This window comes from Nomascus leucogenys, chromosome 10, assembly GCF_006542625.1.
Source record: "Nomascus leucogenys isolate Asia chromosome 10, Asia_NLE_v1, whole genome shotgun sequence".
NCBI lineage: Eukaryota > Metazoa > Chordata > Mammalia > Primates > Hylobatidae > Nomascus > Nomascus leucogenys.
This window is the reverse complement of record NC_044390.1, coordinates 52,000,755-52,014,117: the sequence shown is the minus strand read 5'-3', so window position 1 is coordinate 52,014,117 and position 13,363 is coordinate 52,000,755. Positions and strand designations below refer to the sequence as shown.

Here is a 13,363-nt window from a genome sequence, read left to right as displayed (position 1 = left end):
CAGAAGGGTAGGTAACTGGGTGAAGAGTTTGCATCATCTGTGTGTAACACTATGCATGTGGCAGTGGCACTGCTGGAGGTGGCAGGGGCTGCATGCTCAGCTGGACCTCCACAGCCATTGATCACTGCCATGAGGACCGTGGCTCACCCCTCCTGAGTGGGGAAGGGACAGAAGGGACCAGGTGGGAAGTGTTGAAGACCTGAGTCCAGCCAGGCATGGTAGCTTGGCGTATGCCTGTAGTCCCAGCTACTTGGGAGGCTAAGGCTGGAGGATCGCTTGAGCCCAGAATTTTGAGACCAGCCTGGGCAGCATAGCAAGACCCCCATCTCTAAAAAAAAATAAATTAAATTTTAAAAAAGTTAAATTAGCCCAACGTGGTGGCTCAAGCCTGTAAGTCCCAGCTACTCAGGAGGCTGAGGTGGGAAGATTGCTTGAGCCCAGGAATTTGAGGCTGCAGTGAGTCATGATCATGCCACAGCACTCCAGCCCTGGCAACATGGCAAGGAAAAAAAAAAAGAGGCTGGGTGCAGTGGCTCATGCCTGTAATCCAAGAACTTTGGGAGGCCAAAGTGGGAAGATCGCTTAAACGCAGGAGTTCCAGACCAGCCTGGGCAACATGAGGAAACCCAGACTATACAAAAAATACAAAAATTAGCTGGGCAGGTTGGGCACAGTGGCTCACGCCTGTAATCCCAGCACTTTGGGAGGCTGAGGCGGGTGGATCACAAGGTCAAGAGATCGAGACCATCCTGGCCAATATGGTGAAACCCTGTCTCTACTAAAAATACAAAAAGTAGCTGGGTGTTGTGGCTCACGCCTGTAGTCCCAGCTACTGGGGAGGCTGAGGCAGTAGAATCACTTGAACCCAGGAGGCAGAGGTTGCAGTGAGCCAAGATCTTGCCACTGCACTCCAGCCTAGCTAGGCAAGGTGGTGTGCACCTGTAGTCTGAGTTACTTGGGAGGCTGAGGCAGGAGGATTGCTTGCACCCATGAGATCAAGGCTGCAGTGAGCTATGATTGCACCACTGCAGTACAGCCTGGGCAATAGGGCAAGACCCTGCCTCAAAAATAAAAAATAGGCCGGGTGCGGTGGCTCATGCCTGTAATCCCAGCATTTTGGGAGGCTGAGGTGGGAGGATCACTTGAGGTCAGGTGTTCGAAACCAGCCTGGCCAACATGGTGAAACCCCATCTCTACTGAACATACAAAAATTAGCCCAGTGTGGTGGCAGTCGCCTGTAATCCAAGCTATTTGGGAAGCACGAGAATCGTTTGAACCCGGGAGGCAGAAGCTGCAGTGAGACAAGATCCCGCCACTGCCCTCCAGCCTGGGCAACAGAGTGAGACTTTGTCTCAAAACAAAAAACAAAAAAAAACAAGAGTAATAAAAATAAAAAAAATAGGCCGGGAGTGGTGGCTCACACCTGTAATCCCAGCACTTTGGGAGACCGAGGTGGGTGGATTACCTGAGGTCAGGAGTTTGAGACCAGCCTTGCCAACATAGTGAAACCCTGTCTCTGCTAAAGATACAAAAAATTAGCTGGGCATGGTGGACGCACCTGTAGTCCCAGCTACTCAGGAGGCTGAGGCAGGAGAAGCGCTTGAACCCGGGAGGCAGAGGCTGCAGTGAGCCGAGATCGCGCCATTGCACTCCAGCCTGCATGACAGAGCGAGACTCTATCTCAAAACAAAAAACAAAAACAAAACAAAATAATAAAAATAAGTACATAGAAAAGAAAAAGAAAAAAGACCTGAGTCTGGGTTGGGTGAGCGAAATCTCCAGCCGCACTCGGACACTCCGCAGAGGCTTCGAGTTCACCCCATCCAAGTCTCATTCCCCACAAGCTTCCACAGCACAGAGGGTGAAATGGGGGCTTCCAGTTGCCCACAGCACCCTCTTTCCTTCATCTCCACCTCCGAGCCATTCTGGAGTCTGGTGGGTTTGCCTCCACACACACGCAGAGAGTGATCATTCCAGGGGACACTGCCTCCCCTCAGCCCCCAATGCCTCCTGCCACAGGAGCCTGGGGAGGGGCTTTTACACACTTTGATCATGCCATATCCCCATCCTGGAGACTGGGGCCCCAAAGCCCCCACCTCAGTGGGGATGAGGGTGGCGAAGATGATGTAGGACAAACCTTAGCTAGGGTCTGGGGTGCAGATGGCACCCTATACTCCGCCATATAAATGAGTGCCCCCTCCGGGTTCTGTCACTTATATACTTTGTCGTGTCTCCCTATCCCTTAAAAGGCGTCCCGCCCGTCATCTTGTCTAGGACTGTGTGCGCTAAGGCTGAAATGCAAGGTGCTTGGTTTTACTGAAGAAATCTCTCCCTGGGGCGCTGAGTGACAGAAAGGATTTTGAAATTGTCAGTCAAGGTACCCCACCCATTCTGGCTGAGCTGCACCAATCAGCTCAGCTTTGGATCTTGGCAGAGTGATTGGAAAGCAGGTGAGTTTGTTTGTTTGTTTGTTTTTTGGATAGAGTCTTGCTCTGTTGCCCAGGCTGGAGTGCAGTGGCACGATTTTGGCTCACTGCAACCTCCACTTCCCAAGTTCAAGCGATTCTCCTGCCTCAGCCTCCTGAGTAGCTGGGACTACAGGCGCCCGCCACCACGCCCGGCTAATTTTTGCATTTTTAATAGAGAAGAGGTTTCACAACATTGGTCAGGCTAGTCTCGAACTCCTGACCTCAAGTGATCCACCTGCCCCAGCTTCCCAAAGTGCTGGGATTACAGGCAGGAGCCAGCATGCCCGGCCTGTTTTTGTTTTTGTTTTTTCACTGTTTGAGACGTGGTGTTTTGCTCTGTCACCCAGGCTGGAGTGCAGTGGCTCAATCATAGCTCACTGCAGCCTTGACTTCCTGGGCTCAGGTGATTCTCCCACCTCAGCCTCCTGAGTAGCTGGGACTAGAGGTGCGCACCGCCACGCCTGGCTAATTTTTTTTTTTTTTTAAAGAGATGGGATTCACCATGTTGCCCAAGTAGTCTCGAACTCCTGAGCTCAGGCCATCCTCCCACCTCAGGCTCTCAAAGTGTTTGGATTACAGGCGTGAGCCACTGTGCCCAGCCGAGGCGGATCTCGTAAGTCTTGATCTCAACACTCATGTTTTCCGCCTTCCTGTCCAAATCTGTGAACTCCAATTCAAAAAGGTGTTTCTCAGCTTGGGACAGCGTAGAAGGAGTCCTGGAGGAAGAGAGGCAGAGCTGGGCCTTGGAGGGTGGGAAGGAGTTTAAAAAGGAGGCAAGTTGCGGGTTGAGGGAGGCGCTCCAGGAAAGACCAGTAGGGTCACATGTTGGTACTGCAAATATTCCTAAGGGACTGGAGAGGCTGGGACAGGGATAGGAGACCAGGCCAGAGTGGGGTAAGGCAGCTGAGGAGCCCAGCTTCCTTCTAAGGATGAGGGAAAGCTTCAAAGAGATGAACAGAACAGGGCAGAGGCAGATCTTTTCAAGTTTATTACTGTTATTTTTAGAGACAATGTCTTGTTCTGTCACTCAGGCTGGATTGCAGTGGGCTGGTAATAGCCCACTGCAGCCTCCAACTCCTGGGCTCAAGGCATCCTTCCTCCTCAGCCTCCCAAAGGTCTGGGATTACAGGCAAGGAGTAATTTTTTTTTTTTTTCTGAGACAGAGTCTTGCTCTGTTGTGCAGGCTGGAGTGCAGTGGCGTGATCTCAGCTGACTGCAACCTCCACCTCTTGAGTTCAAGTGATTCTCATGCCTCGGCCTCCCAAGTAGCTGGGATTACAGGCATGGGCCACCAGGCCCAGCTAATTTTTGTATTTTTAGTAGAGACAGTCTCAAATTTCTGGCCTCAAGTGATCTGCCCGCCTTGGCCCCACAAAGTGCTAGGATTATAGGTGTGAGTCACCGTGCCTGGCTAGAAGTCAGTTTTTTATGTTGTCGTTGTTATTGATGTTGTTTTTGAGATAGGGTCTCGCTCTGTTGCCCACGGTGGAGTGCAATGGCTCAATCACAGCTCACTGCAGCCTCGACTTGCCATGCTCAGGCGATTCTCCCACCTCAGCCTCCTGAATATCTGGGACTACAGGAATGTGCCAGCCATGCCCAGCTAATTTCTTTTTAAATTTTTTGTAGCGATCGGGGTGTCACTATGTTGCCCAGGCTGGTCTCAAACTCCTGGGCCCAAGCCATCCATCCACTTTGGCTTCCCAAAGTGCTAGGATTACAGGTGTTGGCCACCGCACCCGGTAAGAAGTCAGATGTTAAGTATTATGAAGATCTCACTGAATGCCATGTATGGTGGCTTGCACCTGTAGTCCCAGCTACTCTGGAGGCCGAGGTGAGAGGATTGCTTGAGCCCAGGAGTTTGAGACCAGCCTGGGCAACATAGTGAGGCCCTAACTAAAAAAAAAAAAAAAAAAAAAAATCCCACTGAGACCGCCCGGGGTGCGTGAGGCCAGATAGACCCTGCTGCACCTCAACTATTTTCTGGGAGCACCCCTGACTCCAGGACACCCAAGTCTGTCTTCACACACAGGACAAGCCGGAGTGGGGGCAGTTTGCAACCCCAGGAGTGGGTGTATAAACACCCTGCTCTCTTGTCCCTTGGGTAGAATCAATTGCTGGGTCAACGGCTCAAGAGATACACCCATTCAAAAGATGAGCAGTCGGCACGGCTGGGTGGCTCATACCTGTAATCCCAGAACTTTGAGAGGCCGAGGCAGACGGACCACCTGAGGTCAGGAATTCGAGACCAGCCTGACCAACATGGGGAAACCTGTCTCTACTAAAAATACAAAAATTAGCATGGTGGCGGGTGCTTGTAGTCCCAGCTACTCCGGAGGCTGAGGCGGGAGAATCCCTTGAACCCGGGAGGCGGAGGTTGCAGTGAGCCGAGATCGCAACACTGCAATCCAGCCTGGGTGATACAGGGAGCCTCTGTCTCAAATGAAATAAAATTAAAATAATAAAATAAAAAAGAAGAAGATGAGCAGTTCAGGGGCGCTCCCAGTGCCCTGGGAGCCCGACATTCAGGATTCCCAGCTGCTGCTTTTGGGAGCCCTACGACCCAGCCCTATGGGCTTGCCCCTGAGCCCATGACCCACAGCGCCGGGAGCAGCCCTGGCCATTGGCCCTGGAGTGGAAAGAACCGGGGCCCTCACCCCTGGAGTGGGACCATTCTAGGTGCACGCTCACTCTGTGCTGTCCCCAGAACCCCCCGCCCCCCCGCGGGCTAAGCACTCGCTGCTCGTGCGCGTCCCCTGCAGGGCTCCTCCCGCCTCGCCTCCTCACCCCTCCACCTGGCAGCCCTCCCGGACACCCTACGGGCTCTTGAGTCCTCGTCTCAGGGCTTCTGGAGGGGGCACCCCAAGCCAAAACTAGGCAAGAATGAGGCGAGTTCTGAGCAGCCACAGTCAGTCTGGTCCACGGACGCCACGTGCGTTTTATTTGTGGGTATACACACAAATAGGAAGAAGGAAAGGAGCCCCCCAGGGTGGATTGAGTCCAGCCGCCCACCTCCAAGCCCCCACCGCGGAGGGGGGCGTCACTGTTGGGTCTTCTCTGAAGAGGCCTGGAGGGAGGTAGGGTCCCCACGTGCCCTCGCCGTACCTGGTGGTCTCCTACCGGGGCCAGCCGTCGGCCAAGGGCAGCCGGCGCAGGGCAGGCCCGGGCCGCAGAGGCTCTGCCAGGGACCGGGCGAGGAGCAAGGGGTAGGGGAAGGTCTTAGGAAAGTCGCCGGGGCCCCCGGGGGCCGGAGAGAGGCGCTCGGACTTGATGCTGACTGGGGGGGTCGGCGGGGAGGCGCCGCGGGTTGGGGGACCCTCCTCGCCCAGGCTTCGGCCCCCACTGCAGGGGGAAAGAGAGAGGGAGGACGTGAGCTCAGCGAGGAAGGGAAGGAAGCCAAGGGATGGCACAGCGTGGGCAAAGGCTTGGCAGGAGGACCCTGGGAAAGGAGGGGGTGGCGGTCCCTCTTGGGGCCTCAAAATAGCTGCCCATCCGCACCGGAAGTGTGCGCAGTACCAGGGATGGCCACCAGGGGTCAGCAGTGGCCGGGGCTTTGGAGGACCGGGACTTGCCGTCGTCAAGGCACTTACCTGGGCTGGGAGGGCACGGCGGGGGGCCCATCACCCCTCGAGGGCTGCCAGGGGGCCAGGGTGGGGGGCTGCAACAAGCCAGGGGGCGGTGGAGGGTCTCCCAGGCCATATTCTGGTGGGCAGGAATTGGGGGCTGAGGCGTGGGCCTCTCCTTAAGCCTCTTGCAAACCTAACCACCCCAGTGACAGTTTTGAGTTCTGGTGGGTGAGAGAGTGTGGAACCCCCCAGAGGGCAGGAGTGCGGATGCTTCCCAGGCGGGGCAGGGCAGGTTAGGGGGTGTACCTGGGAGGCCTCCGGGGAGGAAGGGGAAGCTCCCCAGAGGGGGTCCAGGGGTTGCAGTGGAGCAGGGGTTCTGCAGGCCACTGTAGAGGCTTCTCTGTGCGGAGAGAGGGTGAAGGGGAAACTGAGGCCCACACCCAGGTCGCCCTGCCTGCCCTCATCAGCCCTGCCACACCCTCCCCTCACTCACGGAGGTGTTTAGTCCCCCTCGGGGCCCAGCCAGGCCACCAGGCAGGTCTGACCTCCGCCCTTCCGTTGGCAGGTACAGTGGGGGTGGTGTCTTGCTGGTGAGGTGGCTTGGTGAGAAGAGAGGGTGCACCAGGCCTGGGGAAGAGGAGACCCCAGAGAGAGAGGACAGGCAGGCCATGTCAACTAATGAAGTCTGAGGTTTAGAGGTGATGCAAGCAGCCTGGCAGTGCCAGAGCCAAGATGCACCCAAACAGCGCCCCAGGACCTCACCCCTGCCCCACTGTCCCATGCTCACCTGGGGGCCCGGCTTTGGGGGCTGCTGGTCGAAAGGGAGATGGGCGGCTCTGGGCGGGCAGTGCTTCCCCAAGCCCATTGGGGTCACAGCCTGGTGGCGGTAAGGCCCCATACACCACATCTGGGCTGGGCATAGCAGGAGCTGCAGGCTGTGGGTAGAGAAGGGATGGGTCAGAGGACCCCAGGCCAGATGGGGGTGCCAAGTCCAAGGGAGAAAATCCTGATGAGTTCAGGGGCCCAGCTCTACCTTCAGGAAGCCTTTGCTGCACCTCCCACCAGGCTCCCTACCTGCTTCTCCCCCTGCCCTAACCCTACAGGCTGGGGGAGCTTCTGTCTGGCTCTGCCTGTCCTTGACAGGTAGGTCCAGAGCCAAGACCTCTCACTTAGTGTAGAGTTGGCACTGAGGGGGCGGCACAGAGTGTTTGATGAATCAAAGATGAAATGAAGAAAGGAACTGTTTGCCTGTTGAACTCTTATTCATCCTTCAAAGCCCTAGCTACAGTGCCCACTTCTCAAAGAAGCCTTTCCTGCCCAACCAGGTGGAGACCTGCCTCCAAACTCTAGGATCCCTGGCTCTAAGCCCCTCTCTCAGTACCAGCCTCAACGACTTGGGCCTAGGAAGTAGGAGGAACGCCTCATTCACAGGGCCAGGGAGTCACTTACATACAGCCGGGGTCGGGGCAAGGCTGGATCACCCCCTTCACCTGCCAGCCTCCGAAACTTCTCCCCTGGCTCCTCAGGCCCTTCGTCTGGCTCCAGCTCTGGCCCATCAAGGCCAATGCCCCTCCGCTTCAGCGTCTATGGGGACAGGAGACAACAGGGTAGACCCTTACCCCTACCCCAGCCAGGGAACCCAGTTCTATGGGAGAGGGGACAGACCATCCCCACCCCGCTCCGTGAGTGGGGAGGAATGCAGGCATGGCCTGCTCTAGCCAAACCCCACTGACCAAACCCCAGTGAGTTACCATCTAGCAATTTCCTCCCCTGGGACCGGAGAGCCCAAGGACCTGCCCAGATCAACACAGCAGGAGCTGAGATCCACTCAGGCCTGTTGGCGCTGTCCTAATGCTGCTCCTGACATGACTCCAGGACCTCCATTCTGCCCCCACTTGCAGCCTCATAGCCTGGCATCAAAAGCTGCTTAAGAGGCCGGGTGCGGTGGCTCAAGCCTATAATTCAGGCACTTTGGGAGGCTGAGGCAGGCAGATCACTTGAGGTCAGGAGTTTGAGACCAGCCTGGCCAACATGGTAAGACCTCCATCTCTACTAAAAATATAAAAATTAGCCAGGCATGGTGGCGTATGCCTGTGGTCAGAGCTATTCGGGAGGCTGAGGCAGGAGAATCACTTGAATCCGAGGGGTGGAGGTTGCGGTGAGCTGAGATTGTGCCACTGCACTGCAGAGTGGGCGACAAAGGGAGACTCGTTCTCAAAAAAAAAAGAAAAAAGCTGCTTAAGAAACGCCAGCAGCCGGGCACAGTGGCTCACGCCTGTAATCCCAGCACTTTGGGAGGCCAAGGCGGGTGGATCACGAGGTCAGGAGATCGAGACCATCCTGGATAACACAGTGAAACCCCGTCTCTACTAAAAATACAAAAAGTTAGCCGGGCGAGGTGGTGGGCACCTGTAGTCCCAGCTACTAGGGAGGCTGAGGCAGGAGAATGGCATGAACCCCGGGGGGCGGAGCCTGCAGTGAGCCGAGATCGCGCCACTGCACTCCAGCCTGGGCGACAGCGAGACTGTCTCAAAAAAAAAAAAAAAAAAGAAATGCCAGCAGATTTCCTGAGCTGTCTTCTCCTGGGGCTACAGAACTGCATGCTCCTGGACCCCAACCTCTTTGCCAACTTCTGCCCCACACTTCCAGAACACTGGGGACTCCCAGACCTAGTCCCAGCCCGCTGCTTTCTGCAGCCCTTAGGCTTTAGCTTCCCATCCCAGTGAAGACTCCTCTGTCTTATTTATTTATTTATTTATTTATTTATTTATTTATTTATTTATTTTTTGAGACAGAGTCTTGCTCTGTTGCCCAGGCTGGAGTGCAGTGGCGTGATCTCGGCTCACCGCAACCTCCACCTCCTGGGTTCAAGCAATTCTCCTACTTCAGCCTCCCAAGTAGCTGGGATTAGAGGCATGAGCCACCACGCCCAGCTAATTTTGGTATTTTTAGTAGAGACTGGGTTTTGCCATGATGGCCAGGCTTGTCTAGAATCGCTGACCTCAAGTGATCCGCCCGCCTTGGCCTCCCAAAGTGCTGGGATTGCAGGTGGGAGCCACTGCGCCCTGCCCGATGTGCTTTATTTCTGCTGTCCCTAGAAGGGCTCCCCACTCCCAAATGTTTGGAGGAGTGGAGGGGCCCTTCTAGGGACAGCAGAAATAAAGCACGTCAGCCACAAAGCTAGATGAAGATGCTCATCTTTTGTGCAAACCAAGAGTTCCTGGGCTCTGAGAAAGCAGCGTGCACGGGACCTCGTGGGGCTGGGGAGGAGGACCTGGGGTACCTCGAGGATGTCAGTGTTGGTGCGGCTCTCGTGGGGCTCGCTGTACTCCGTGTACTTCAGCAGCACGCGGTCCATGTCCGTGCTGGCATACTGGAAGAGGCGGTTGGCGCTGTTGAAGATGATGAGGGCTATCTCACAGTCACAGAGCACGCTCAGCTCATAGGCCTTCTTCATCAGCCCGAACTTCCGCTTGGTGAATGTCACCTGGACCCAGGACCCGCAGGGGCAGGGGAGAGAAGAAGAAGAGATGAATGTGGGGTGGTGTGGGGGAAGTGGCAGGGCCTAACCCTTCCTTGAACATGCCTCAGGATTCTTTCTGGTTGCGCTGGTAATTCTCATGTCACAACCTGGCAAACTCCTACTGGAGCTTCAAAACCCAGCCCAAATGTCTCCTCCCCTTTGAGAAGTATGCCTTGGCTTCCCAGGCAGAGCCCCACATGCTCTCTCTGGGCTTTCCCAGTTCTGGGCCTCCCTCTGTCTGGCCCTCTGAGTTGGGTGTAGCTGTGTCAAGCACCATCTCCCCTGTGGCTGGGGTTCCAGTCATCAGGGAGAATAAATGAATAAATGATGATGAAAATGAGCAGGCCGGGCGCGGTGGCTCAGCCTGAGGTCCCAGCACTTTGGGAGGCCGAGGCAGGAGGATTGATTGAAGTCAGGAGTTCGAGGCAAGCCTGGGCAACATGGTGAGACCCCGACTCTACTAAAACTACAAAAACCAGCCTAGCCGGGCGTGGTGGTGGGCGCCTGTAATCCCAGCTATTCAGAAAGCTGAGGCAGGAGAATCACATGAACCCAGGAGGCGGAGCTTGCAGTGAGCCAAGATCACTCCACTGCACTCCAGCCGGGCGACAAAGTGAACTCCATCTCAAAAAAAAAAGAAGGATGGAAGGAGGGAAGGAAGGAAGGAAGGAAGGAGGGAGGGAGGGAAGGAGGGAGGGAGGGAGGGAAGGAGGGAAGGAGGGAGGGAGGGGAAACAAGAAACACTGACAGACCGGGCATGGTGCCTCACGCCTGTAATCCCAGCACTTTGGGAGGCCGAGGCAGGCAGATCACGAGGTCAGGAGTTCGAGACTAGCCTGGCCCACATGGTGAAACCCCGTCTCTACTAAAAATGCAAAATTAGCTGGGCGTGGTGGTGTGCTCCTGTAATCCCAGCTACTCAGGAGTCTGAGGCAGGAGAACCACCTGAACCTGGTAGGCAGAGGTTGCAGTAAGCTGAGATCGCACCATTGCACTCCAGCCTGGGCAATAGAGTGAGACTTCATCTCAAAAAAAAAAAAAAAAAAGAAAGAAACACTGACACGGCATCAGGACTCCTCATGCCTCCTCATTCCCCTGCAGTTCAATTCGTCAGGTCAGTCCCTTGCCTAGGCCATGCCCCCTGCTAGGAATGTCTTTCCCAGCCACTGTTCCACCCAGTGAACTCACCTGCCGATTCCTTTGGTCCAGGATACGGGAGATCTGGATTTTTTTCCTCCCCATCGTCCCACGCTGAGTGGAGCGATCTTTGTCTAGGAGGAGAAGAGGGAGAGGAGGACAGAGTGAGTGGATGGAGAGTGGGGAGGGGTACCCCAGCCTCACGCCTCTCCTCCACCTGCCCCTGCCAGCCACTGAGGGGAAGATGATGGGGAAAATCAAGGCAGGCTGGGTCACTGTCACAGACCCCACCCCCGGCCAGCCTGAGGATGCAGTAGAGGCTCAATAAACATGTTTAGACCAAATGGGGCATGGTGGCTCACACCTGTGATCCCTAGCACTTTGGGAGGCCAAGGCGGGAGAATCACTTGAGCCCAGGAGTTTGAGGCCAGCCTGGGCAACATGTTGAAACCCCAGCTCTACAAAAAATGCAAAAATTAGCCAGGCATGGTGGCACAGGTCTATAGTCCCAGGTACTCTGGTGGCTGAAGTAGGAGGATCACTTGAGCTGGGGAGGTTGAGGCTGCAGTGAACTATGATCTTGCCACTGCACTCCAGTGTGGGCAACACAGTGAGACCCTGTCTTTAAAAGAAAAAGAAAAGAGAATAATAGAAAAGCCTCCTGCTCTAGCAGGAGGATGCAGGCACACTCTGGAAAGGCCTCCAGCTCGAAGTCCTTGGGCCAGGGTGTGGGCCTGGCATCCACTTGGTGACTTGGAAGAAATCCTGTATCCCGCTCAAGGAGATGTGAGATCGCCCTGGTAGGGGTCCCAGAAGGAGGAGACTGCTGGACTATGCTGGGGTCCAGGCCTTCCCCAGAGACCCCCACGCGAGGTTCCTAGGAATAACCGAATCACGTGGCCTGTCCTGCAGCTGCCGCCCTCTGTACAGACGTCCCCTGATACCACAAGGGACGTCCCCGCTCCGCCAACTGTGTGACCACACTCCACCTCCCAGCCTCTACCATGTCACAGGTGACTGAGGCTTCAGGCAAGGGGCCTCTCCAGGGTCACGCGGACCTGCGCTTGGGCCTGGCCTTCCCTCTGACCCTCAGGGCAGCCCTCAGCACAGAAGGCCCTTTCCCCAGGCCTCAGTTTGCTCTTCGGTGAATGGGCTGGTATGAAATGCTGAGCACCCACCACCAGGCTTGGCAACAAGTTATCAAGAAATCCACATCAGGCCGGTCACGGTGGCTCGTGCCTGTAATCCCAGCACTTTGGGAGGCCGAGGCAGGCAGATCACTTGAGATCAGGAGTTCGAGACCAGCCTGGCCAACATGCTAAAACCCCATCTCTATTTTTTTTTTTTTTTTTTTGAGACGAGTTTCACTCTTGTTGCCCAGGCTGGAGTGCAGTGGCGTGATCTCGGCTCACTAAAACCTCCGCCTCCCAGGTTCAAGTGATTCTCCTGCCTCAGCCTCCCCAGTAGCTGGGATTACAGGTGCCCTCCACTATGCCCAGCTGATTTTTGCATTTTTAATAGAGACGAGGTTTCACCATGTTGGTCAGGCTGGTCTCAAACTCCTGACCTCATGATCCACCCATCTTGGCCTCCCAAAGTGTTGGGATTACCACCGCATCTGACCCACCCCGTCTCTGTTAAAAATGCAAAAATTAACCAGGTGTCGTGGCGCACACCTGTAGTCCCAGCCACTTGGGAGTCTGAGGCAGGAGTGCCACTGCAGTCCAGCCTGGGTGATACAGCAAGACTCTGTCTCAAAAAAAAAAAAAAAAAAGAAAAGAAAAGAAAAAGAAATCTGGCTGGGCGCGGTGGCTCATGCCTGTAATCCTAGTATTTTGGGAGGCTGAGGTGGGTGGATCACGAGGTCAGGCATTCGAGACCAGCCTGGCCAACATGGCGAAACCCTGTCTCTACTAAAAATACAAAAATTAGCCAGGCATAGTGGTGGGTGCCTGTAGACCCAGGATGCTGAGGCAGGAGAATCCCTTGAACCTGGGAGGTGGAGGTTGCAGTGAACCGAGATCCCGAGATTTTGACAGCCTAGGCAACAGAGTGAGACTCCATCTCAAAAAAAGAAAGAAAGAAATCCAGACTGTTCTCTGGGACTGGCCACAGGGGCTTCCCAGACCCCTGCCCTAGAGGTCTGGGCAAGGCCCTCCATTATCCCAGGGCCCAGAAGTGTCAGATACCTCGGCTGGCATATATGGCATGCTGTGTGACCCCAGGCACACCCTCTGCCCTCTCTGGACTGGGTCTCTGAGCCCCCACAACCATGTAGAGCCCAGGCTGTTGGTCCCAGACCCTCAGCTCCGGCTTGACTTGCTAAATTTAACCTCCAGGGCTAATTTTAATCCCCAGCCGGAATCGGGCCTGTTCCCACGACTGGGATATGTTGCCCCCACCCTGATGGGTCCCTGGGGGTGGACGGGGGCCTTGGTCCGGAGGTCCCAGTGCCAAGATGACTCCGGAAATGCCCCTGATGCCCAGGGTCCCATGAGAGCAGCGGCAGGGCTGGGGCTTAGGCCTGAGTCTCTTAAGCCTGGAAGACCTGACTCGAGCCTCTTCTCACTCTGTCTGTCCCCATTTTAGATGTAGACACCACGGCTAGGGCAGAGGTCATGTGATGGGGGAGAACTGGGAAGTCTCTCTGCACTGAGACCCTGAGAGCT

At 55.5% G+C, this 13,363-nt stretch overlaps 1 protein-coding gene across 1 annotated transcript in view; it reads right to left on the bottom strand.

The window, feature by feature from the left end:
* Positions 1 to 5,381: 5,381 nt before the first annotated feature.
* LOC100584982 (myocyte-specific enhancer factor 2B) overlaps positions 5,382 to 13,363 on the bottom strand; it is a 47,760-nt gene continuing 39,778 nt past the window's right edge. The window contains exons 6-13 of the mRNA XM_030820355.1: positions 10,746 to 10,828; positions 9,318 to 9,521; positions 7,484 to 7,618; positions 6,822 to 6,969; positions 6,528 to 6,661; positions 6,341 to 6,434; positions 6,059 to 6,170; positions 5,382 to 5,810 (exon numbers count right to left, since the gene is read on the bottom strand). Coding sequence (XP_030676215.1) covers positions 5,585 to 5,810; positions 6,059 to 6,170; positions 6,341 to 6,434; positions 6,528 to 6,661; positions 6,822 to 6,969; positions 7,484 to 7,618; positions 9,318 to 9,521; positions 10,746 to 10,799 — 1,107 coding nt within the window. The 5' untranslated portion in view covers positions 10,800 to 10,828 and the 3' untranslated portion in view covers positions 5,382 to 5,584. The remainder of the gene's footprint in view (positions 5,811 to 6,058; positions 6,171 to 6,340; positions 6,435 to 6,527; positions 6,662 to 6,821; positions 6,970 to 7,483; positions 7,619 to 9,317; positions 9,522 to 10,745; positions 10,829 to 13,363) is intronic.